This window comes from Eschscholzia californica, unplaced genomic scaffold (assembly GCF_041429995.1).
Source record: "Eschscholzia californica isolate CP2 unplaced genomic scaffold, dmEscCali1.0.p SCAF_6, whole genome shotgun sequence".
Lineage (NCBI taxonomy): Eukaryota > Viridiplantae > Streptophyta > Magnoliopsida > Ranunculales > Papaveraceae > Eschscholzia > Eschscholzia californica.
In genome coordinates, this window is record NW_028238483.1 from 16,131,832 (window position 1) to 16,155,116 (window position 23,285).

A 23,285-nucleotide genomic window follows, 5' to 3' on the forward strand; every position below is an offset into this window, starting at 1 on the left:
ATAGTCCCATCTTTTCTTCTTTATAAGTATTGTAGTAACTATTTGTTTTAGTAATTCCTTTAACAAAAAAAAAAAAAAAACTATTTGTTTTAGTAATAGATGTAGCTATTGCAACAAAAAGAAATTAAATTTTCAGCTCGAGTTTCCTTTTTCTTCGCCTGCTAGTGGGTGTGGGTGGGAGGAACATGAAAGGTGAAATAGATATGAAGTTAGGGTCGGGGAGAAAGTCCGCGGTAACACCACTAATTAGAGGTAGGGAAGTTTTATAAGGACCTCCCTTAAGTGTTATAGGCACTACCTTCCTTCACACTCCCTACCAAATTTGCCTTGAGGGAGGCGCCTATAACACGTATAGAGGGTGTTTAAATTTTTTTTTTTTCCGAAATCGACTACGATCTACGTTAGTCGTTACAAGGCATTGTTAAATCATAAAGATGTGATAAGCACGATAACTGCCTAAGATAAATCTATAACAAAAGAGGCCTAAAGTTCAACAACATGAAAGAGGCCTAAAACACGACATAATTATTACATTATTTGTACCTTTAATAAACCAAGTTGTCCACCACCCTTTGGTGTAAGGTTGGACACCCCTCTTAAGCCCATGAGGTCGTTGGATCGAGTCTCGGTGGAAACAGTTTGCCATCAAGATTTATCCCATGTAATTTACACCATATATAAAGTAAATATTGTAATCAATTTGTCGGGTTTTAGTCCTCTTTCATATTGTCGGATTTTTGGGCCTCTTTCAATATGGTTTAAATTAGGCGGTTATCGTGTTCATCACATCTTCATGATGTATCAATGCCTTGTAACGACTAACGTAGATCGTACTCGATTTCTCAAAGAAAAATAAACCAAGTCCAATAACCATAGATTACACCTCCTGTGGGAATCGACCTACGACCTCTAGGTTTTTTGAGTTTATGTCAACACTTTGAACCACTTGGGCAACCAAGTGTTGACCAAAAACTTCCGTTAGAGGTATTAAACACATCCCACTCTAGATCAAACGACAAAAATCAAAATAACGTTGGCTTTCTGGCAGTTAGATCTAGTAGGACAACAAGTGCAGATTGCTTCACACACACAAAGGCGCCTTTAGAATGGGCAATATTTGGGAACTCAACGACTGGGCCTATGGAGTAAAAGGTCGGGTGGGATTTGTTAAACGGGTGAAACCGTGTGACCCGGATCCACACCCGAATTAAGCCCTTCTTCTTCTTCCTTTCCCCGGGTTTATTCTGTATCCGTCTGGAACCCCAATACGCGTTGAAAAGAGAAAACGGAAGATCTACGCAAAACCAAAATCTAGAGAGAGAAGAAGAGGCAATTTACAGAGAAATAGAGAGAGAGAGAGAGAGAGAGAGTTAGTTCTATTCAGCATCTAGAGAGAGAAAAAGAGTCAATTCATAGACTTTTGGCAAGATGAGTTTCCTATTCGGTAGTAGAAAAACTCCTGCCGGTATATATACTTTTTTCTTATCTTTTTTTCTCTTCAATTTCATCACTTGATTATTATTATTATTATCATAAATAGATGAAATTATTTGACTTGTTATTCGAACTGATTACGATTGAGAATAATAGTTTGATTATTTGATTGTTGAGTTCATGATGAACCAACTAGATATACTTGTTTGAATATGTTAATTGATCTCTTTATTTTGTACCCTAGATTAAAAAAGAAATGAAATATGTTGTAAATTAGCTTCTTTGATTAATTATCATGGGGATCAATCAATTCACTAAGATATTGCTAAAGAAAATCAAGTTCTAATTTTTATAAGCAGTAGTTTAGAAAGAGCAAAGTTTTCAATTCTTTAAAGTTCTTTAAGTGTACTAGTTGATTTCAAAAAGGAAAATGATAGGGAACAAGAAAAACTAGGCGGACTCTGGGCAGAAATAGTATGTGGCTTGCCGTGATTCGTGGTTTCCATGATTCTAATCTACTGAATTGGGAATCACGGCAAGTCACGTACTATTTCTGTCCAGAGTCTGCCTAGTTTTTCTTGTTCACTAGCATTACTCGATAAATAAACTCCCAAATAGATGCCTGAAATTGTCGGCAGATAGTCTGTCAATCTTTAAATTGTGGGCATCTCCATATTGGATCTTAATCATCAACACACAAAATTCGAGTAGTAGCCAGTAATCGACTAAGCTTAAGATAATTATTGCTTTCAAGTTTATAATGAACTATTGAAGTTGACCTAAGTAAGCACAGTTGGGTTTATGTTTCCGCCTACTTATATAGAAACTATGCTCTAGCATTGTAATACACGTGCACTGTTGTGTGGAAAATAAAATTTCATACAGTTAGCAGACATTCTTATATATGGATTTTGCTGTGTAGAGCTTCTGCGGGAAAACAAGAGAATGCTAGACAAATCTATCAGAGAAATTGAAAGGGAGAGACAAGGTCTACAATCACAAGAGAAGAAGCTTATTACGGAGATAAAGAAAACTGCTAAGCAAGGACAAATGGTACACTATTCTTCTCAGACATCTATTCTGTTGGATTCTTGAACATATGCATTGTTGTGATTCTGTGGTGGACATCCTTGGGTCTTTTTATCATTTTTTGGGACCCCGCTAGGTGAGTAATTATCGGTGACAGCCTCATGTACTGCTTCCCAATCTTTGACACTGTCGATCCTTATCGGCAATGAAAACGCATACAGATTCCCGTGAAATTGTCATGGATGACGGTTTCATAAGACTGGTGGTGCAGAAGTTGGTGTTGTTTTTTCTTCTGAACGTATGTTTTATTTTTTATGTGGCCCGTGTTGTTAATAGCATCACTTACCAAGTGTTCTTGATTTTGTTTTCGGTGGAGTCATTGAGGTTCACAATATGGTAACATGTGAGATCTGTGATCGAGTTGTTTATGCTTTTTGTCCACCTACTCCACCATATAAGACTCAAGCCTCAGTAAAACTCTTCTCTATGCCCAAAGGCTAGTGCAGTATATGGAATTATCGATAGTACAGGACTTGTGTGTTCACATGTGATATTTTGTTGGTAAAATTTACCCCTCTTCATATTTAATGTTGGTACCAAATAAGTATTCATGGTAAGTTACTGAGATCATGTACTCTTATGTAAAAGAACGTTTAGGAATTTTGAAAGTTGTATATCTTATGACCACTATTTGCAATTAGGTTTCTCTTATAATCTTTAATGAGGATTAAGGAGCATGTTTTATAACATTGTTTATTTGGCAGAAGTAGATGATCTTATAAAAATTTAGCTAGTTCCTGAACTTATTATAAATTCTGGTGCAGGGAGCTGTGAAAGTGATGGCAAAAGACCTTATACGAACACGACATCAGATTGAGAAATTCTACAAGCTGAAATCTCAACTCCAAGGTGTATCTCTGAGAATTCAGGTATAGTTTGCATTTGCTTATTTTGCTTAGTTTGCAGTTGCTATTCAATATATTGCAGAAAAGCAGGACTTCATGTTTCGGATTTCTTTTTGCAACCTGTGTTTTTCGGTTGAGTTCTCATTGCTCATCAAATGTTTTATCTTGAAATATCGACATTTATGCTTATTTAGTGGGGATATAAAAATGGTATAGACGATGGAAGGGAGGCCGTCATAGATGCTAGATGCATGACTCTTGAGTTTTTTTTTAATGCTGGGCATGTGGCGTTCGCCACTTTGTGTAGTCGCAAACCAAAGTAGATCTTTAGTACAGTACATTTGTATCACACTATTCAGATCACCGTTTTAACCCTCATATTAAAGTTAACATCTGGCTTTGATTTTGGAAAAAAGAGGAAAGGAAAATATAGAGCAGTTCGCTATGATCCTTCATTGCTATGGGATCAATCCTATGGTTTGTTATATCCTTCGGGCTCTTATGTTAGTAATGAAACAATACCACGAAACGCAAACCAATTACTAGGCAAAACCGCAAGAGACCTAACTGTCGATCCAATATTATCATATATTGTGGTCCAATGGAAGCTTGTGGTATTTCATACTAAGCTTGAGGTTGTAAAGAGTTCATTTTTCCCAGAGGTTTTTTCGCTAGTTGAGTTTCACTACTGAATTGGTTTCCTGCTATGAATACCCCAGACGTTGAAATCAACACAAGCAATGGGAGAGGCCATGAAAGGTGTCACCAAGGCGATGGGACAGATGAATAGACAAATGAACTTGCCTCAATTGCAGAAGATAATGCAAGAGTTTGAGAGGCAGAACGAAAAGATGGAAATGACGAGTGAGATGATGGGAGATGCTATTGATGATGCTTTGGAAGGAGACGAGGAAGAGGAGGAAACGGAAGATCTTGTGAGTCAGGTTCTTGATGAGATTGGAATTGATATCAACTCAGAGGTATATTACTATATTTCATGTTTATCTTTTTTTGCTACCTTTGTGTTACTACCGACAAATGTTTTCAAACCACTCGCTGTAATGTGTTACTTCATGGTATATTACTACTACTTTGGTGTTTTACTATTTCTTCATGTTTCTCTATTCTTTTCTACTACTTCATTTCCACTAGGAAAACCCTTTAGAAGTTTTCCCGTAATAATGGTAACCTACATCAGGTAGAAAAATCATTTCACCTGTTGTTTAAACGTCAACGTGATCAAATATGAATACGTATTTTAGTAGGTAGAGTTCTCTGATGTACGAGAAACAATGCTGACTATCTATATGTTTAAATTAAATTTTCAGCTTGTGAATGCACCTGCATCAGCCGTGACTGCACCGGCTGTGAAGAACAAAGTTGCACAGACTGAATCAACTGGAAATGAGGACAGCGGAATCGATAATGACCTACAAGCAAGGTTAGATAATCTAAGAAAAATGTAATCTTTATTGCATTGTATAATACTCATAAATAAACATGACCGAGATTGTGAAAACAGAGCCACCAATTTGCAGAAGTTCTAATAAATTCTTGTTTGATACTGTAAAGATTTCTATGATTTTCCTTCAGGGTTGCATTTTCTTAGTTATGATTCTATGACTTAAAAACATTTGTTTGGTTAGTACGGTTTCTGGGTTTAAGTACTCAATCTGTAAAGAATATGGATACTATCTTTGAATGTTACACTCAAGAACACTGTTGATAAGTTTCATGAGTGCATGGGTCTTCAAATAAGAACGGCCATACTGGAAACTATTTTTGGCCAATGGGGTGAGATTTGCCCCGTGTCAAGTTGGAGGATTCCGATCCTACATATTTATCCATCTCCTTGGAATCGAGGTTTATCTCGAACCACGCCGTTAACTTCAACTCGTTGCTTATTATAGAAGAGGGTCCCCCTTGGATGCTTTGTTATAGAAGAGGTATAGGATTTTGCATCCCTAAATATTTCTGCGTCTCCTTGTTTATGGAATCGAGGTTTAACTTGAACCACACCACGTCTATAACTTCAGCTCGTTGCTTATTATAGAAGAGGGGCTAAGGTTTTGCCCCTTGGATGCTTTGTTATAAAAGAGGTATAAGGTTTTGCATCCTGATTTTTTATTATGATAAAAGAGGATTCAAGGTTTTTCACCCTCTTGTTTCATCATAGAAGAGTGTTTTAACTAATCCATTTTTGCTTTTATAGAAGAGGGTTTGAAGCTTTTCATCTCCTTGTTGCTTATGTTTGAAGAGGATTTAAGGTTCTTCAACTCCATGTTGCTTGTTGCAAAAGAGTTTAGGGTTTTTCATCCTTTGTTGCTTATAACAGAAGAGAGTTTAAGGTTTTCTTTAGAGGAAAGTTTATGTTTTACATGTAGGGCTTTCTATCATGTCATAAGACATTATTTTCCCTTTGAAGTTGGAAACTTTAGAAGCTGAACTGCGGGGATGAGGGAAGGATGGAGAATTTTACTAAAAAAAACAATGTTAAAGAACTCCACTCTTCGTGCAAAGAAATAAGAATCAGAGGTATGAGATCAGTAGAAAATAGAGATCGAAAAAGACAAGGTTTCGAGTAAGAACCTAATCTAAAGAACAGTTACATCAGTATTTCCATGAAAAAGTACCATTTCGCATAAACAAAAAGTTGTATTATGTTTCTTTCACATATAATTAATAGTTGATTAACTCAATACAGAAAAAGAAGATAAAAGGTTTATAAATCGACAAGAGAAACAGTTCAGTTGGATTGGTATCTTCAAAATGCATTGCCTCAGGGAATAACAACATCATAGACAGGAAGGCAAGTCCGATACTTATTTTGCCTGGGGGTTGGTGATGTATTTCTTCGATCGAGAATGCGTTTGCTTAGATATACAATGCCTCGATAAGTTTTAAAACAACCTGACAAACCTTAGATGGATCAAGAAGCACCAATCGACGAACTTAATATCTGAATCTGTCGAAGTGTCAATGATAGGATTTGTCAAGTGAGAAAACTAAAACTATGAAAAACAAACAAAAGTATGAAACGATTCTAGAGGAATATTCGAGTACCTTATTTACAAGTAAGTTTACTTGCTCTCGATACATCTCCTTCACATCCATGATATCTGCTCGGAGTTCTTCCAACTGCATAAAGACATGTAGTTTCGGGAATTTCAGAAATTGAAATGTCCATATCTGTTCTAGTTGATACAAATTTATGTGGCTCTCGGAAAAAAAATACCTAGAAATGACCCTAAGTCTAGTCAATAGAGGCATGTCAATTACCCAACTTATGTTGTGATACTACAGACTATATCAAGTAGAATGCAGAAAAAATTTCGAACCAATTTTTAGTTAGTCCACACATACACATATTTGACAATGACATTGTAGTTTTAACAATGATGAGTATTCAAACTCTCTATTATAAAATTTCTCTGGACGAAGTTTAATATTTATGTTAACTTTGGGAATTAAATTAGAACTTCATCGAATAGCAGGAATTAAATTATAATTCATAAATGGTACGAGAAATTGTAGTATCAGGTAGGAATAGCAGAATATGCATCTGTTTGAAATTTGACCAAAGAGAAGGATAATGTATTACCTCTTCATCACGCTCACCCATGAGCTCAAGTGCTGCAGAATGTCTCCGTCTAAGAGCTTCTAACTCTGCACGAATACCAGGCAGAATAGCAGCCTCCGAACGCAATTTCTCGCACTGCAAAGAGCCAAAGATTTTTCAGTTAGATCGTTTGGTTGGGTAACAAAACAAAATAAAATGGATATTTTATTTACGCACCTGTGCTGTCATATTAACCAACTCCTCAGCAAGAGAGTCCCGAATAGATTCCAAGGATGCCTACCAATAATAAAAGCAAAAAAGAGTTGATGAATAAAGGCCATGATATAAACAAAATGCTTGATCATAAGGAAGATAAGCAGCGCAAGAACATCCTTTGAGCTGCTTCAAAAAGCAATTGCCTACATATAACGTGTTTTCGTATTTGTTACTACCAAACGACTCTGAAACAGCATATATACACACACAGACAAGAACTTTTATCCCTGTAATAATTGATTCCCATGCCGTGAGAACAGAGACCTGATTCTACAATCATAAGAGCCGAGTTGAAGAACCTGAATGGTAGTGGGAACACAATTAAATAATTCGTAACCTGACCTAGATGAATGAATACTTGAGATGATAACCTAAAAAAGTACCCAGCACATAAGGAATACTTCCACAGGATTACTCCTTACTCATCAGGAAGAGCTGAGTTGAAGAACCTGAATGGTAGTGGGAACACAATTAAATAATTCGTAACCTGACCTAGATGAATGAATACTTGAGATGATAACCTAAAAAAGTACCCAGCACATAAGGAATACTTCCACAGGATTACTCCTTACTCATCAGAATACAGTTCTTCAATATAATATCTTGCTTGTTTCCTTTGGAGAACAATCATAGGCTTTTTCTTTTAGGTAAGAGATCCTTGACCATTTTATGTGTGTACCACTAAAGAAAAAGGAGACAGGAAAGAGAAACAAAAAACTCATACCAAACGAGACATGTATGATGCAAGTTCACCATCTTTCTGGCGAAGTGTAGATTCAAAAGCACTTGGTGTCATGCTCTTCAAATAGTACGGAGTCATGGTTGCTTCACTCTGCCTCCTTTCAGAGAAACTGTCAGATGAGTCTAAAGATGCTTGCAAGAAAAAGCTCTCCTCCATGCTGCTTAGGCTTCCAGCACTTGAAAGCTTTCTCATGGAGTTGTCCCCTGCACAAAAATGAGGAAAACAAATTGAAGCAGAAAACAGATATATGGTAATATACCAATTGAAATAAAAGGAATAAATATGGAGAAACCACAAGCATTACTCTCGAGTAAATTAAACAATGGCTACCATTTTCGAGATAAGGGTTCACGTTCTTCATCAAAGGAGATTGGTCTGCTATTGACGACGTCTGGAGACGAGATTTCCTTTCCAAATCCAGTCTAGCGGTTTTCTCTCGGTCCAGGTCCTGAAGAATTAAGGTCTTTAGTGTAAGTGTTACAAGAAAAAATTTCTGCACAAAAATATCTCAATAAAAGTACATAATAGAAGCATTACATAATATCCTTGGCAATTGACATTCACTAAAGCCAAAGTTACCTGTTGCAACAATTCCTTGTCTGCCATTAAGTCCCTCAATTCTTGCTTGTTTTTCTTCTTAAGCTCTTTTATTTCTTCTTCGAGTTGATTTACACGAACTTCATAAGAGGCAACTGCCTCCTGTGCTGCAAGATATTCTTGCCTATTCTCCGATGCTCTTTGCCTTTCCTTTTCAAGAGACCGGCTTAACTGTGTTTGCTCTGCTCTAAGACATGAAACCTGAAAAAATAATAATAATTATTATTATACGAGTAAGATAACATTCGGAAATTCAGATGTTCACGACAACAGAATTTATGACCAGTTATCCAGATAAAAACAACTAACCTGTGCTTCAAGAACAGCCATTCGAGAGATGGTCTGAGAAAGGCGATCACTCATAGCTCGCTCATTTTCTTGAGCAGCTGCAGCATTGGCCTCTGCCTCCTGAATAACCAGAAGTGAAGAAAAAAACGAAACTTAGAATGACAAAGTGAATGGAGATGCAGTCTCTCGGATATAGTTTTAAGCAATAAATGGTTTTTGAGAAATACTATACCTGAAGTCTAGAGTTTAGGGATCTCTCAACACCAGCCCAAGCTTCCGCTCTTCGTGCAGTTGTCTCCTGTAAATCATTCATAAAAGTAATACCCAGAGTCAATCCTGAAACCACTAGTTAATTACGCACTTAATAGGCATCTTGCCCTGAAATAGGAATCATAACCTGCATAGCTTCAATCTGCCTCAAAAGTGGCCGAGTAGACTCGGGAACTTGGGTAACTAGCTCTTCACACCGACGTTCACTTTCCTGCATAATAAGATGCATCAATGTCATTTAGTAATGTCTAATACCATTATTTTAATCAAGTTAAACATATTAAGCACTTAAGAAATAGCACAATCAGGAGAAGATTTAACGAACTTGATAGCGCTTTTGAAGATCGTCGATATCTCTTCTGAGCATATCTTCTCTGAATGCTGCCTAAAATCATCCGAGAAGGTAAACCATATTACACTCTTTAAAATAATTTCAAACCAATAAATGGATTAGACCGAACTGCTACCTGTTGTTCCTTTCTACTAAGAGTTTGCCTCAGCTCCTCAAGCGTTTGAACTAATGTACTTTCTCGTTCCTCGGCTTCTCTCAAGCGAGACTCAAGTTCAGACCTGGCTTCTTTATTGGCTCTAGCTTCTGCCAATGCTTCAGCCTCCTTGGCAGCATTTAAAGCATTTGTGTAGTATTCCTTTTGATCTGCAAGTTCAGCTTGATGTTTTTCTATTGTTTCTTGCAAGTACTTTTCAGTCATTGCCTTGTCTCTCTTAATACTCTCTACCTTGTTTTCTTCTCCCTGGGTACATTAAAAATGTAACATTCATCATTAAAGGACATGTGATTCTTTGCTGTAACCGTCTACAATTGTTCTATTCGAACAGGAAACGCAACTTTAAGTTTGAAGCGACTGTACTAAACATAATCACCGGAAGAACGGGTGATTGTTGAACTTGGATCTTTGTAAATGTAGCGACACAATCATCATTAATGTTTTACAATTTACAACTACAGTGGGAAACTTTTACAGTGCAATAAGCAGGTCCAAAGTGGTTCCATAACAACCATGACCGGAGGAACATTTGAAGGACTGGCAAATATTGGACCTGTCTTCCTACATATGGAGTTGCATCTTGCATTTTAGTAAAGGTTATGGAGAAGCCAAACTTTGATCACACTATCCAGTTTGGTTTTCGAAGATATAATTCGCTCTTTTGCGCATGCCACACCATACTCTTGTACAGTTTATTTTTCGGAAAGAAAAGATCTAATAGTTGCTGACACACATAAAACATCTTTCTTTTTTGAAACCTTGAAGTAATCATAAAGTATCTAATATCAATGAGAAGAGGACAACCTTTTCTGTTTGTTTAAATGACCAATTAATAGATGGAAAAATACAAAAACTCTGCTCTATTGATACCTGAAGTTTGGTAGTTAACCCTTTCCTTTCTTCTTCAAACTCTCTGATCTAGCTTTCACAGAATACAAGAAAAAAATATTTTGGATTAAACTGTGAAAATTTCAAACGGATTGACTTCCTTATGAGTATAGAATTAAACTAGCTAGTTGTAAACCTGTGCCCTTAATTTCCTGATAGTCGACTCCTGGGTGGCCTGCTTTTTGGAGAGCTCTTCACCTGGAAGGATGACAATCGGATTCACGATAAACATCTAAAGAGAGTGCCCCATGCTAAAATTGAGACTTATTAAGTTCTCTGTTTTTTTAACAGTAATGTCCAACAACTCAAATTGAAACACACAGTTTTAACAGAATTGTAATGTTCATTCAATACGTTACGTCTTTTAGATTATAATCAGCACTAAGCTATTTGTCACTTTATCAGCATTATTGAACAGCTTAGAACTCTTGATTGTCCTAACTTAGACTCGAGCTGCCATGTTCACCATGACTATAATGGAAAAATTTACGTGTTATGATTTCGAAAAATGGTCCTGGCCTTTACACCTATTCATGGGGACACATTTGGTTCAATCCATCATCTATTTGCCAAATAATTGCGGATGATTTCCAGAAAAACCTAAACGAGTCAAAACTAAATACCGAGGTACTGGTGGCAGTGTCATCATGTTCATCCTCTGTGAGTGACTCCTCCTTTTTTGGATAAACCATGTTTCCGATACTAGAGAGGGAAAATTGAGCAATAGCATCACACAGATTCTAAGACATTAAAGAAATCTACCTTCAGCCATTACTTGCGTGATAATCTCATCTTTTTCTTTCAAAAGAGCAGCAGCATCACTTTTTTTATTTTGTTCTCGCCTTAGTGTATCTCTCTCCTTGGTGAGAGTATAAACCTGGAATAAGAGGGATAACCTAATTTATTAAGAGACAGACATATGATAGTGTCCTTTGACAAAAGTTAAACTTGAAGGCTTTGATAAACTAATGGAAGCAAAACTTGCTGTAGAAAAAATGAGTAAAGAAAGCAACAACTCATGCATTATGAACATTGAACAGTTCCAAATTCCACTGTTTCTCTAAGTAAATTACTACTAGTTACTTCAGCAACAAGTACCTTCCTTTCAAGAACTGCCACCCTTTGATGGTATTCCTCTTTGAGGGCCTCGGTTTCTGCTTCATTGGATTTTCTCTGTATTGCATAAAGCTTCGTCAACAAACTTGAAACAAAAAAAAATCCTTTCTTGAAACTTCACCATTAGAAGACGTAAAAATTCCAACAAAACAACATTGGAAGTAGTTTCAACTAAAGAGTCCTGAAAGTCAATCAATGACCTAAAGAACATGATAGTTTGATATGATAAAGGCATAAAAAGGAAGGAATACGTATGTTAGAAACCAAACATAAAATAATTTTTTTATTGTTTTTGGATTTCCCATTACTACCTTCAGATCCTCAATTGCCGCCTTTAGCAGCTCATTTTCGTTCATTAACCTTGCAATTTCATCAGCTTTTGCCTGGAAAATAATCAAAGGGAGAAAGTTTTAGAGGGTTATAGAATTCCAAAAAGATGTCAAGTTAAAGGTTTGAAAATATTGTACTTTTTCATAGTTACAAACAAAAATCATGAGAAACGAAGATCACAATTAACAAGGTAAAGTCGTCCAACTAACACAAATCAAAAAATTGGATGAGAACAAATGTACCCAAGTAAAAAGCAACGTGAGATGAAAAGTAACAGTTATCCTAGAGAATCCAAATCATAAATGCTAAAAGAAATCTGATTTCCTCAAAGGAATGTTATATAAGAATATCAAGTACCTGAGATTGTCTTGCAGCTCCTTGCAGTGCAGCTTCCATCATTTTCAATTCAGTCTTCACAGTTTCGATTTCAAGTGCAGCATCTACAAGCTCAGACACATCGGATACTGAACGTAATTGTTGCTCCTTGGTATCACTATTTATATCATTTGATTGATTGCCTGTTTCAATCAAGTTGATGTTTGATTCAATTTCATGGGCAACAGATACAGCAGCCGACTCTTGAGTCGGATCTGAAGATGGTACAATTGGCAAATGATCATATGGCTGTTCTTTTGCATCATCAGCACCCGTTGATTTAGTCGAACCTGACTCAGAAGCAACACTCTCAGATCCAATCTGGTCATCATCAACTACCTCTTGCTCTTTTCGACCTCTTTCGGAGATGCTTCCCCTATCAGGCTTATCTTCGTGTGAATCAGTAACTGGATGTAACTCTTCTTGCACAATGGAGACTTCACTTTCCACTTTTTCTACTGCGTCAACTCTGGGTAAGGACTCGACTGAATGAGGTGATTCTTCACTAGTTCCCGTATTTGTTGGCTCCATCTGTTGTGGGGAACTAGGTGAGTCAATTCTCTCAGTATCTTTAGGTTGTGAATTGTCTTTATGAAGATCTGTGACTTCATTTGATGTGACTTCAGTTTGATGATCCTTCCTATTCTCTTCGTTTTCAGGTGCTTCATTGTCTTTTTCAGTGACTAAAGTTTGTTCAGTGACAGTTCGTGGTTCATCTTCAGAAGAAACCCCTTTATGTTCTTCAACTGAAGGAACCCCTGATGATTCAGCCTTTTCCGTTTCAACATCGTCTTCACCTTCTTCTTCCTCTTCATCACCTTTTTGCCCCATAAACGCCATCATTGGTTCAAATAGTGCTTTCCTATCTGATGCTGAAGGCCATAATCCTGAAGCTAAATTTCACATAATTCAATAAATATGGGTGAATGATTAGTCCCAACATCAAAGGACCAAGAAAAATACCAACAGAATCTCTCGTCACAAAGAAAAAGAAAACAAGAAAATCCTGAAGGACGTTAATCTGATTTAATTCCTCAAATATTAACAATGTCTTAGGTTATCTGTTTAATTCCCATGAACATAAAACAAGAACTAATCGAAAAGTCCCAATAATCAATTTCTAAACACAACAAAAATCTATGTGAACGAACGATTTTAGTTATTTCAAGTCTAACTGAATTATAATTTTAAGTTCATATATAGTAATATAGGAATGAAAAACTAATTACCTTCACCGGATTCAGACCTCTCCTCCAGACCAAGTGCACTATCGAAATTCTTTTCGATACTCTTCACACTCTCGCTAAATTTATTAACAGCACCAGCTAGATCCGGGAAGCCTCCCAAAGAGACTTTCCCTAACCACGCCATTTTCTAATCAAACAATGAATTTACCTCAAAGAAAACTCAGTTTCCAAGGTCAGATGCATCAAATCCCTAGAATTAAACATCAATTAGAGAAACGAAGTCAGTAAACAAATCCAATTTCCTACATGAAGAACTATATGAGCTTACTGATCAAACCCTAATACTAAATCCATCAAAAAGCAACAAAAAAATCTCCATATTTCATAAAATTCTAGCAGTTTTAGACACACATAAGAAATTGGATAAACAGATCGATTGCAAAGTGAAAAATTGTATTATTTAGCTAATTAACACATAATGATAAATGATAAGAAAAGTTAATTGCACTATTTCTAGAGAGAGAGATCGAATCGAAAAACGTAGGATCTAGAAATAGAAATATTTACCTTCTTCTCTTTGGTTCGATTCAATGAGTTTTTTCACTAATGTGAGAAGAATTGAAAAGTTAGGGTTTCAGAGGACAGATCTGCTGATTAATTTGAATCAAAACTGGAGAAATAAAAAGAATCAGAAGAAATTTTGAAAGAGTTCGATGAAGAACTCATCAACCTCTGGACATTGAAATCGGGTATCTTTTTTATACCTTCGTCGCACACAAAAGAACAAGATCGCGCCGGTCATGAATCGGGTTCACTCGTTAACCAATTGCACCGATTTACTCCCCCCGAAATTGGAACCGGATAATAATTGGAACCTGATATTTCAGATTTCACAAGAAAAAAGAAGCGTCTATAGGCGCCCGCCTACACTCTTGGCGCATCCATGGACTAGGCAAGTCCGACGGCGCTCGGACTACGCAAAATCTCTGTTGGACTTGAACAACACGAACGAGGCTAGTATGAGACCCATAGAGAATGCCAAGTGTGAAAGTAGGCCTGAGCAAAAAGGCGGGGCGTCTTTAGAGGCACAACACCAAGAATGACCTTTTTGGGAACTATAGATTTCAAACATGGAGATTTATGCCATGTGATCAGTGGTGTGTAATTTAGAAGAGTAAACCATCATTGTGTAACTTAGATCATCTCCAATGGGACACTCAATCTCTAACACTTACAGGGTCATATATGACTTTTTGGAGTTTATGTTAAAAAACCATCAAGTGTATCAAATGTAAACCACCTTTCGTACAACTGAGCTTCAATTTCAGATAATATACTCCATTATATATTATCGGAGTAGAACTCGAAAATGCAATTAACATATAATGTAAACAGATTTCATGTATAACTGGGAGGCACTAATGTCGTATCATGTAACCTCACACAATTTCCCACTGTTTTCATCAAAAAAAAAATTTCCCACTGTAAATATCTTTTGAATATATTGACTCAATTAAAAAAACATATGTTTCAGGAAGTTTGTTTCTGGATGTCTTTTGTAGGATACAAATGATTGTCTCTTTATGAGCATGTGAATGGAGTGCAGCGATAAAACTTGTGGCATTTGTATGTCATGTTGGCTGAGACCAATTTCTATATTGCAGGACCAGGGGTATGATAATTTAAAGAATGCATCTTTTTTGTGTTTTCTTTCCGAGCATGTTACCTGAATCCCTTTTATTTGTTCATTCAAAGTTTCAAAAAAAGAAGGGAAGCTCTAGCAAAATTTACTGAAATTACAATGGAGGTGCCAATAGACATGTGCACCATCCCCACCGACAACACAAGGGGACGGACCAACTGGTTCCAATTAGTTTTAGGTGTAATAATTAAGGTTTCTAACTCAACTCGTGGACTTATAGTCCACTTTGGGCAAAAAAATGGACCTTCCATCCGAAGATGATCATCCATTGGCGGAAGGTCTAAAATGAGAATTTGGCCTTCGTAGTTTTTAAATAAATTCACTCGGGGTAAAATCAACTGATACGATGAATATCCCTAATTTTTTTCGTATTTTTCTATTTTTTCACTCTTTAGGATTACAAAGCAACCACCCAAATTCGTCCATCATCAAGCCATCTTTACTTTGTGGATTTCTCTATAGGGTTTATTCAATCTGACGATTTCGATTGATAAAATGGTGTTGACGGTTTCATGATGACGAACCCCTTACTTTCGCGCCAAAGTGATGATGTCGGATAGTTGTTTCCCGAAAGTCTCTAAGAAATCAACGTTGGGACCTCCAATCGAATTTTTATTCGCAATGATGCCATGATGTTAGAAAACAATTGACTATGAGACATTTCGACGTTTGTTTGAGTGTATTGCACATGGAAAACAATTGACTTTGAGACATTAAAAACTCAATATCTTTTAAGGGAAAACATGCATTGGTTATATAGACTTGCACAACGGTGGTAAATCACCAACTCTTGATGTTAGCCACGTCGCATGGACACTAGAGGATAATCTCAGACCACGTATGTATCTTCTAACATGGTCATATCTTCTACTAATAATGACTTGTATATGAAAAGTGAATATTTCGTGATATCTGACTCTCCATGTAATTGTTATTCTTTTCAGGCACGGTAGAGCTCATACTTCTGCATACCTCCCTGCTCTAGGGTTCAGGTGGAAGGCTTTACTTGGGTTGATCTCTCTCCTTGCCCTCATGCTAAGGCAAAGTTTTATGCGAGCAAACAGATTTCTCACGTTCTCAAGACTGCGTTCTCTCTTGTCGACTCCCAACAATCTCCCTGGTTAGAGTTGGGCTCAAATGGCGTACTTTTTTCGGGTCCACTTTTCGGTTGGTTTTATTCAAGGTTTGCTTGTGCGCAGGTGGGGATTCATTATGTGCCACACGAATCAGTATAGTGACTTCTTGACTGATTAAAACTGACTAATATTTGGTTCAAAGCCTACTACTCTTCCCGCCGTGAAGAGAAGAAGTAAAGGGAGTGTTTGCAAAAAAAAAAAAAAAAATCAGATTTTCCACCAAATTTTTTGCAAAGCCAGATTTTTTATTTTTATTTTCCAAAGCGTACCCCTAAGATTACATTGATATATGTGGAAGTAGTTGGGGCAAATAGGTAATCCGTACGAAGTTTGTTGTGAAAGTACTTTTCAAACATCCAAGTCGGTTCGCTCCATTTTTCTCATCACTTCTCCGCCATTAAAATCTCTCAAAACCCTAATGATAACCTTCTCCTCTCTGACTTTTTTCTTCATCCTGTATACCTAAATTTGAACCCAAAGATCTTTACCCTCACCTGTGAGATTAGTTTCCACAAACATTCGTGTCTAATTTCTCTCTTCGGACATTCAGATCCGGTTCTTTTATGATTTCATTGATTTCTGTTCTTCTAATTTCACTATTTCAGTACGAATCCATCAAATTGAATTCTTCATTTTCGATTTCTCATTTCTTATACCAGTAAACCCTAGAATTCAGATTCATTGTTCATTTCAACAATATGCCTGTTAATCTCACACCTAATGCAATTTCGGCTATTAATGAAGGTGATGTTAATCAGAAACCTCTTGTTCAGATCTTGGATATCAAACTCATAGGAACTTCACAAGAACGTTATCGACTTCTCTTATCTGATTCAGTTTCTACTCAAAATGCTATGCTCGCAACTCAGTTAAATGATCGAGTGAAGAACGGAAAAGTTAGGAAAGGATCGATTGTTCAATTGATTGATTATATTTGTAGTGATGTTCAGAATCGGAGGTAAGTTCTCACTTCTCTATCCATTTTGCTTAACTCCATTAAACGATTTTGTGGTTCAACTCGGTTGACGTAGATGTTTTTCCTGTTTATATTGTGATTCTTATAAGAAAGATTGTTAATGTTATTGGCAAATTGTCTATTTAAAGAACCATTTATATGAAATTGCACTGATTTTTTCGGCAGGATTATTGTTGTACTAAACATGGAAACTATAGTTCCAGAATGTGAGATAATTGGGAACCCAAAGTTGTCGAATGAATCAGGTTCGAAGTCACAGCAAGTTCCGGTAGAAAATAAACAAGAACAAGCACCTAAGTTTTCAAATAATGTTTCAGCTTCAATTAGTTCTAGTAATACTACTCAGAGCTTTCGTCCGACCATTCAACCTCCATACCAACCTCCTGCTAATTACAAAAATCATGGTGCGATTATGAAGAATGACGCTCCTGCTCGAGTAATCCCTATTTCTGCCTTGAATCCTTATCAGGGGCGATGGGCAATCAAAGCAAGAGTAACTGCGAAGGGAGATCTCCGGCGTTACAACAATGCCAGGGGAGATGGGAAGGTTTTTTCTTTTGATCTCCTTGATTTTGATGGGGGAGAAATCCGCGTGACTTGCTTCAATGCTGTAGTTGATCGTTTTTATGACTCTGTTGAGGTTGGTAAAGTGTACTTGGTCTCAAAAGGAAGCTTAAAACCTGCTCAGAAAAACTTTAACCATCTCAAGAATGAATGGGAGATTTTCTTGGAAGCAACCTCCACATTGGAGCTTTGCGAAGTTCAGGATTGCCAGATACCCAAGCAGCAGTTTTCATTCACTTCTATCCATGAGATTGAAAACATTGTGAATAATACCATACTTGATGTTATTGGTATTGTAATGTCTGTTAATCCATCCGTTCCTATTTTGAGAAAGAATGGCATGGAGACACAGAGAAGAACCCTTGTTATTAAAGATGGATCTGGCCGTACTGTTGAGCTAACTCTTTGGGGTGAATTCTGCAACAAGGAAGGTCGGGAACTGCAAGAGATGCTTGATTCTGGGTTAACCCCAGTTTTGGCTCTTAAGGCTGGGAAAGTAAGTGATTTCAGTGGAAAATCAGTAGGTACAATTTCTTCCAGCCAGCTCTTCATAAACCCAGATATCCCTCAAGCCCGTGATCTGAGAGACTGGTTCGATGGAGGGGGGAAGAACACGAATTCTCTGTCCATCTCTAAGGACACGATTCAAGGAGGTCAAAGGAATGAGATCCGTAAAACTGTGTCACAGATTAAAGATGAAGGTCTTGGAAGAGCAGATAAGCCTGATTGGGTTACTGTTAAAGCAACAGTTTCATTCATTAAAACAGACACTTTTTGTTACACGGCTTGCCCATTGATGATTGGAGATCGACAGTGCTGTAAAAAAGTGGTGCAGTCAAGTAATAGGAAATGGCAATGTGACAGGTGCAATCAAGAGTTTGAGGAGTGTGATTACAGATATCTTCTTCAAGCTCAAGTACAAGATCATACTGGAGTTACTTGGGTCACAGCTTTTCAGGAGACAGGAGAGGAGATCTTGGGTTGCTCGGCAAAAGAATTGTACCGGTTAAAACACGAAGAGGAAGATGATACTAAGTTTCCTGAAGTAATCAGGCATAGTCTCTTTAACCAATTCATTTTCAGGTTTAAAATCAAAGAAGAAAGTTATGGTGAAGAACAGAAAGTGAAGATTACTGTTGTTAAGGCAGAGAAAGTGAATCCTTCCACTGAGAGTTTATACCTACTCGACTTGATTTCAAGGATCTATGCGTAACCGGTATGTTTCCTTTACTGGATAACTTTTTAGTACTTTAGGTTATCTGAGAAGATAGAGTAGAAATCTCTGAAACTATAAACCTCTGGAGCATATATTACCGCTTATGGTGCCACATAATACCACTGCGCTGTATATGGATTGAAAATTATTGATCATTTTGTGTACTTGATTTTAGCTCTCTATTCTTTTAGGAGAGAAAAGAACCAGCAGAGTTGAGATGTTTTACTTGGTTGACGTGTTTGTTCTATTCCATCTTTGTAATAGATAGAATTGTGAAACAAATCAATTGAATCTTCCTATGTTCAGTTTATTAGCTCATTGATGTAATTTGGGAATTTTTACATTTGTTGGTTCATGAAGAAAAACCTCACGTTGAATAATTGGGTTGAGTTGGACTTGACTTATCTAATGAGGGAAATTATGGATCATTGAATGCTATCTTAAGTGGTGGTGGGAAATCTGGAAGGCACATGTGAGTTGAATTTAGTCCGATTGTGCTTAGGCAGACCTTCTAGACATGGTCATGACTCATGAAGTAGCTCCTATCCTACGTATTGGGCTACACCTTTTGGGTGGGCTTGGGACACTTCCATCTAAGGCTGGTTAGGTGGAGAAGCTGAGATGGTCTCGGCAGGTCCACGCCCATGGTAAGGAAAATTGCGCGACTACTAGTAGCTACTCCAAACGTTGTCGGAGTTTAGAACAATTTTACACATTAGGTAACTGAGTAAAGCAATCATGACTTGAAAGTCTTGAATATCCTGGAAAGGCCTGTGGAAGTGAGATTTTAAAACCAAATTTCTGAATTCATATATGTTCAGATCATTACATGTTAAATGGAATGAAGCCCAAAAAACACAAAACAGAGGATGAAAATACAGATAGATGGTATATCTAAGAAACATAAAATTCAAAACATTTCGAGTTCTTGTATTTTTCAGGTTCGTTTCACAGGGTCGAAGTTGGAAACACCAATAATAGCTCCGAGAATTGCACTAAGAACAACTCCACCGGCAACGATGCTGAGTAAGAAGTTTTTAAGGGAAGGAGAAAGATCAGAACCAGCAGCTTCAGCTACCTCAGGGATAACCATTGAAGCTGTGAGAGTTGCAGCAGTCAAGCCTGCTGCCATTTTCTCCTTCAATGACGCTTTGATTTGAAGTCTCGATGAGTTCGTGGCAGAAACAGCAATAGTCTTTGATTGTCTGACAGGCAATGGCTTGAAGAAGGTGTTTGATGTTATTGTTGTTATCTTCTTCTGGGTAGTTGCAGATGTTAATGGTATTGCCATTTGAACTGCCATTGAAGTAGATGCCATCTTTCTCTCTCTAAAACTTTTTTTCTTCTATTGATTCTTCTCTTAAAGGGGTTGTGATTTTGGGTTGTATAGGAGATAGTATGAGAGGTGGAAAATTGGGAGATCTCATACACCATGTAAATCTCCCATTGGCTTACGTGGCTGCCTGATACTCAAGATTCAGAGGATAATGTTATCCTTTGTGTTCGAACTTGCTGACATACATAGTGATGGGGGTAAGAATACCCTTACTTTGCAAAATTTAATATTATAAATTATAAAACATTATAAAGCTAGATCAATTGCCAATTTAACCAACTTAGGTGCAGTTTGTTTTTTTTTATGAAGTCTGAATCTGAAAAACTGAATCTGAAATTACTGGACCTGAAAATACTGAATCTGAAAAGTGCAATGAAGTGTTTGTTTTTTCCATCTGAATTCATAGGTCTGAACTTCAAATTTTACTTTTATACCCTTACCCATAATACTATATAAATTTAGGAAGAATGAGTCAAAGATCCATAAAACCATCCTTTAATTGGCCAACCATCCAAGCCAGAAAAAAAATAAGATGCAGGTCCAAATTTACCCCGATTTGTTGGGCCCATGAAAAAAAATGACAGTCCATTTCTTCTAATACCCTAAACACCCTTTAAGCTTATTTATTGACTCTTCTCTGTTTTAATTTTTGTTTCCCTCTCTACGCCCTTATCTCTCCTTGATTATCTCTCCACTCTAACTTTCCAAATGAGTAACCAAATCTTTAGATCTAGATTTTTGGGTGTTCGATTTTTCTTCAAGAAAGCTTCAAGAAAGCAACTTCTCCCATCAAAATTTCTTCAAGGCATAAAGTTTAGATTTAATTATTTTATGCAGATTGATAACCAACAAGTTTAGATTATGACTTTGGAGAGAGATTCGTTAGTTTTAGAGAGAGAAATTCATCACCAAGTTTAGATTTGTTTTTTTTAATCTCTCTTGCAGTATAACAAGCTTAAAATCAACAAAAAGTTCAAATCAAATTTTTTCTGTAGCCTGGAGATCAAAGAGGCTTAGAGCTGAAATCAAGACTCAAATTTTGTTGAATATTTTAGTGACACTGACTTGGTAAGGAAGACATCTGGAGCGATGTATGATACTTTTAAGAATAATTCTAGTTTAGATGTTGGTTAAAAAAAATTAAGAACAATATGGGTTTTGGATTTAAAACAAATTTGGTCATATAGTTGAAGAGTCAGATGTAGAAGATTTTGGTATTTTTGTATCTTTGAAGACTCTTTGGTGAAATTATATAATGTAATTTACACAACCAAATTTTATATAAATTTTCATTAACAAAAATACATTTTGAAAAAAATGTATAGGACATATCATTATGTACTACTGTACATAACAAAATTTCCCATAAATTTTCATTTAAAAAATTTCTGTTATGGAAGGAATGTATAGGACATTTTTGTATGTATTGGGATGATGATAATGATGATATTGGGAGAGATTGTGTATTTTTCCAGTTTTTAGTATTGTATATATTTCGGCAATTAGATGATTATTTGAAAGAAAAAATATTTTATTTATAGTACATTCAGAAGGCAAAATATAGAAAAAAAAAGTTACATTACAATATGCACCATAAATTCGTAAATGTCTAGTAAATATCATATATATTCCCGTATTTAGATGATTATGTGAAAGAAAAATTATTTTATTTATAGTACATTCGAAAATGTCCCGTAAATTTTTAAATTTTCTATTTATGTTAAGAAGGCAAAGTATAGAAACAAAAATTTATATTAAGCGTCGTACTAAATGCCCTGTAAATATTATATATGTTCCCGTATTTAGATAATTATGTGAAAGAAAAATTATGCTATTTAGAGTACATTCCTAAATGTCCCGTACATTTCAATATTTTGTGTGCATATTAAGAAGGCAAGGTATAGAAAAAAAAGTTATATTATCTACTTTCGCGCTTGAAAAATTATATCACGCAAAGCACATTTATAAATGTCTTGTACACTATGAGAATATCATAAAATTAATCAAGGGATTATATTATATGTAGTAAAAAATTAATTAAGGGATTATATTATGTGTAGTACATTTTCAAATGTACTCTAAATTTCATAATGTCATGTGAAATTTCTTATAATTTTTATTTTTAAGAGATTTAAAATTTTAGAACTTTTTCTGGGAATAAACATGTGTACGGGAAACAAAATCTAGAAAAAAGAAAGAAAATCTGCAAAAAGAAGAAAAAAAATAGAGAGAAAATGTAAAAGAGTAGAGAGAGAAAGCTGTTAAAAGCACGAAAAAAATTGGCGAAAAAGACTACGAGAGAGAGAGAGAGAGAAAATAGGAGTAAAGAGAGGGAAGTTACGCGAGGAGAGAGTAGTACGGTGAAATATTTAGGGAAGTTACGTGAGGAGAGAGAAGTACGGTGAAAAGCTTAGAGAGAAAGTTGTTGATGACATTGCTGTAATTTTCGAGTGGCAAATTTTGTAAATAACTGAAAATGTTTCCTTTGTAAACTCACTTTCTGCCCTGACACATTGGACCTGAATCTCTTTTTTCTTCTACAAAGAACCTCTTCCCTATTTTACAGGAGATTTTAATTCTCGAGATTTAGTCTCTCTTAGTTCTCTTTCTACCTTTTATTTCCCTTTCTTAACTATCAATCATGGACGAGTCAAACACCCAGTTTCTACAACAATTTGAAGATCTCACTACAATCGAACAACCACCAGCGATGGTCGAATCGGCTGCCAATACGAATACGGACTCCGAGATGATCAAAACAGGAGTAGTGTGGATTCAGAGTACAACAAAAGTAGACATCGGACAAGCAATGATGAGATTAGCCAGGGTCATTCATGGCCCAAACAAATTTGT

General features: G+C 36.3%; 4 protein-coding genes across 7 annotated transcripts; 2 read left to right on the forward strand and 2 right to left on the reverse strand.

Annotated features, from left to right (window-relative positions):
- Nucleotides 1-1,241: 1,241 nt before the first annotated feature.
- Nucleotides 1,242-4,939, forward strand: VPS2.1 (SNF7 family protein). The gene is made up of 5 exons (XM_086646432.1): nucleotides 1,242-1,465; nucleotides 2,357-2,487; nucleotides 3,288-3,392; nucleotides 4,088-4,348; nucleotides 4,697-4,939. The coding sequence occupies exons 1-5, from the start codon at nucleotides 1,429-1,431 to the stop codon at nucleotides 4,832-4,834; spliced, it is 672 nt and encodes a 223-aa protein (XP_086502558.1). The 5' UTR covers nucleotides 1,242-1,428; the 3' UTR covers nucleotides 4,835-4,939.
- Nucleotides 4,940-5,992: 1,053 nt separating this feature from the next.
- GC5 (golgin Putative 5) lies at nucleotides 5,993-14,235 on the reverse strand. Of its 4 annotated transcripts, none has more exons than XR_015227358.1 (20): nucleotides 14,070-14,235; nucleotides 13,545-13,752; nucleotides 12,298-13,202; nucleotides 11,922-11,993; nucleotides 11,593-11,667; nucleotides 11,257-11,371; nucleotides 10,631-10,692; nucleotides 10,477-10,524; nucleotides 9,568-9,852; nucleotides 9,426-9,485; nucleotides 9,228-9,311; nucleotides 9,063-9,128; nucleotides 8,852-8,950; nucleotides 8,525-8,743; nucleotides 8,276-8,393; nucleotides 7,653-8,148; nucleotides 7,165-7,502; nucleotides 6,970-7,083; nucleotides 6,432-6,506; nucleotides 5,993-6,333 (listed from the first exon to the last, which is right to left on the reverse strand). XR_015227358.1 is itself a non-coding variant. In XM_086646431.1 (20 exons), the coding sequence occupies exons 2-20, from the start codon at nucleotides 13,684-13,686 to the stop codon at nucleotides 6,298-6,300; spliced, it is 2,856 nt and encodes a 951-aa protein (XP_086502557.1). In that variant the 5' UTR covers nucleotides 13,687-13,752; nucleotides 14,070-14,235; the 3' UTR covers nucleotides 5,993-6,297. The 4 variants fall into 4 exon arrangements, 2 of the variants coding, with proteins under 2 accessions (XP_086502557.1, XP_086502556.1); XR_015227357.1 differs by having other exon boundaries at nucleotides 12,298-13,208; XM_086646431.1 differs by having other exon boundaries at nucleotides 7,165-7,224; nucleotides 7,928-8,148.
- Nucleotides 14,236-16,125: 1,890 nt separating this feature from the next.
- On the forward strand, nucleotides 16,126-19,409 carry RPA1A (replication protein A 1A). Its single transcript, XM_086647024.1, has 2 exons — nucleotides 16,126-17,298; nucleotides 17,482-19,409. The coding sequence occupies exons 1-2, from the start codon at nucleotides 17,039-17,041 to the stop codon at nucleotides 19,091-19,093; spliced, it is 1,872 nt and encodes a 623-aa protein (XP_086503150.1). The 5' UTR covers nucleotides 16,126-17,038; the 3' UTR covers nucleotides 19,094-19,409.
- Nucleotides 19,410-19,881: 472 nt separating this feature from the next.
- On the reverse strand, nucleotides 19,882-20,488 carry LOC147532007 (uncharacterized). Its single transcript, XM_086647025.1, has one exon. The coding sequence runs from the start codon at nucleotides 20,412-20,414 to the stop codon at nucleotides 20,034-20,036; it is 381 nt and encodes a 126-aa protein (XP_086503151.1). The 5' UTR covers nucleotides 20,415-20,488; the 3' UTR covers nucleotides 19,882-20,033.
- Nucleotides 20,489-23,285: the final 2,797 nt, after the last annotated feature.

Excerpts from the sequence above, each read along its gene's own strand:
- VPS2.1 (XM_086646432.1), top strand. The coding sequence starts at position 1,429 with ATGAGTTTCCTATTCGGTAGTAGAAAAACTCCTGCCG. Across the intron at positions 3,393-4,087 it reads GTGTATCTCTGAGAATTCAG|ACGTTGAAATCAACACAAGC; the intron begins GTATAGTTTGCA and ends TGAATACCCCAG. Across the intron at positions 4,349-4,696 it reads GAATTGATATCAACTCAGAG|CTTGTGAATGCACCTGCATC; the intron begins GTATATTACTAT and ends TTAAATTTTCAG.
- GC5 (XM_086646430.1), bottom strand. The coding sequence starts at position 13,686 with ATGGCGTGGTTAGGGAAAGTCTCTTTGGGAGGCTTCCCGGATCTAGCT. Across the intron at positions 11,994-12,297 it reads GAGCTGCAAGACAATCTCAG|GCAAAAGCTGATGAAATTGC; the intron begins GTACTTGATATT and ends ATTATTTTCCAG. Across the intron at positions 8,951-9,062 it reads CCCTAAACTCTAGACTTCAG|GAGGCAGAGGCCAATGCTGC; the intron begins GTATAGTATTTC and ends CTGGTTATTCAG.
- RPA1A (XM_086647024.1), top strand. The coding sequence starts at position 17,039 with ATGCCTGTTAATCTCACACCTAATGCAATTTCGGCTATTAATGAAGGT. Across the intron at positions 17,299-17,481 it reads AGTGATGTTCAGAATCGGAG|GATTATTGTTGTACTAAACA; the intron begins GTAAGTTCTCAC and ends TTTTTTCGGCAG.
- LOC147532007 (XM_086647025.1), bottom strand. The coding sequence starts at position 20,414 with ATGGCATCTACTTCAATGGCAGTTCAAATGGCAATACCATTAACATCT.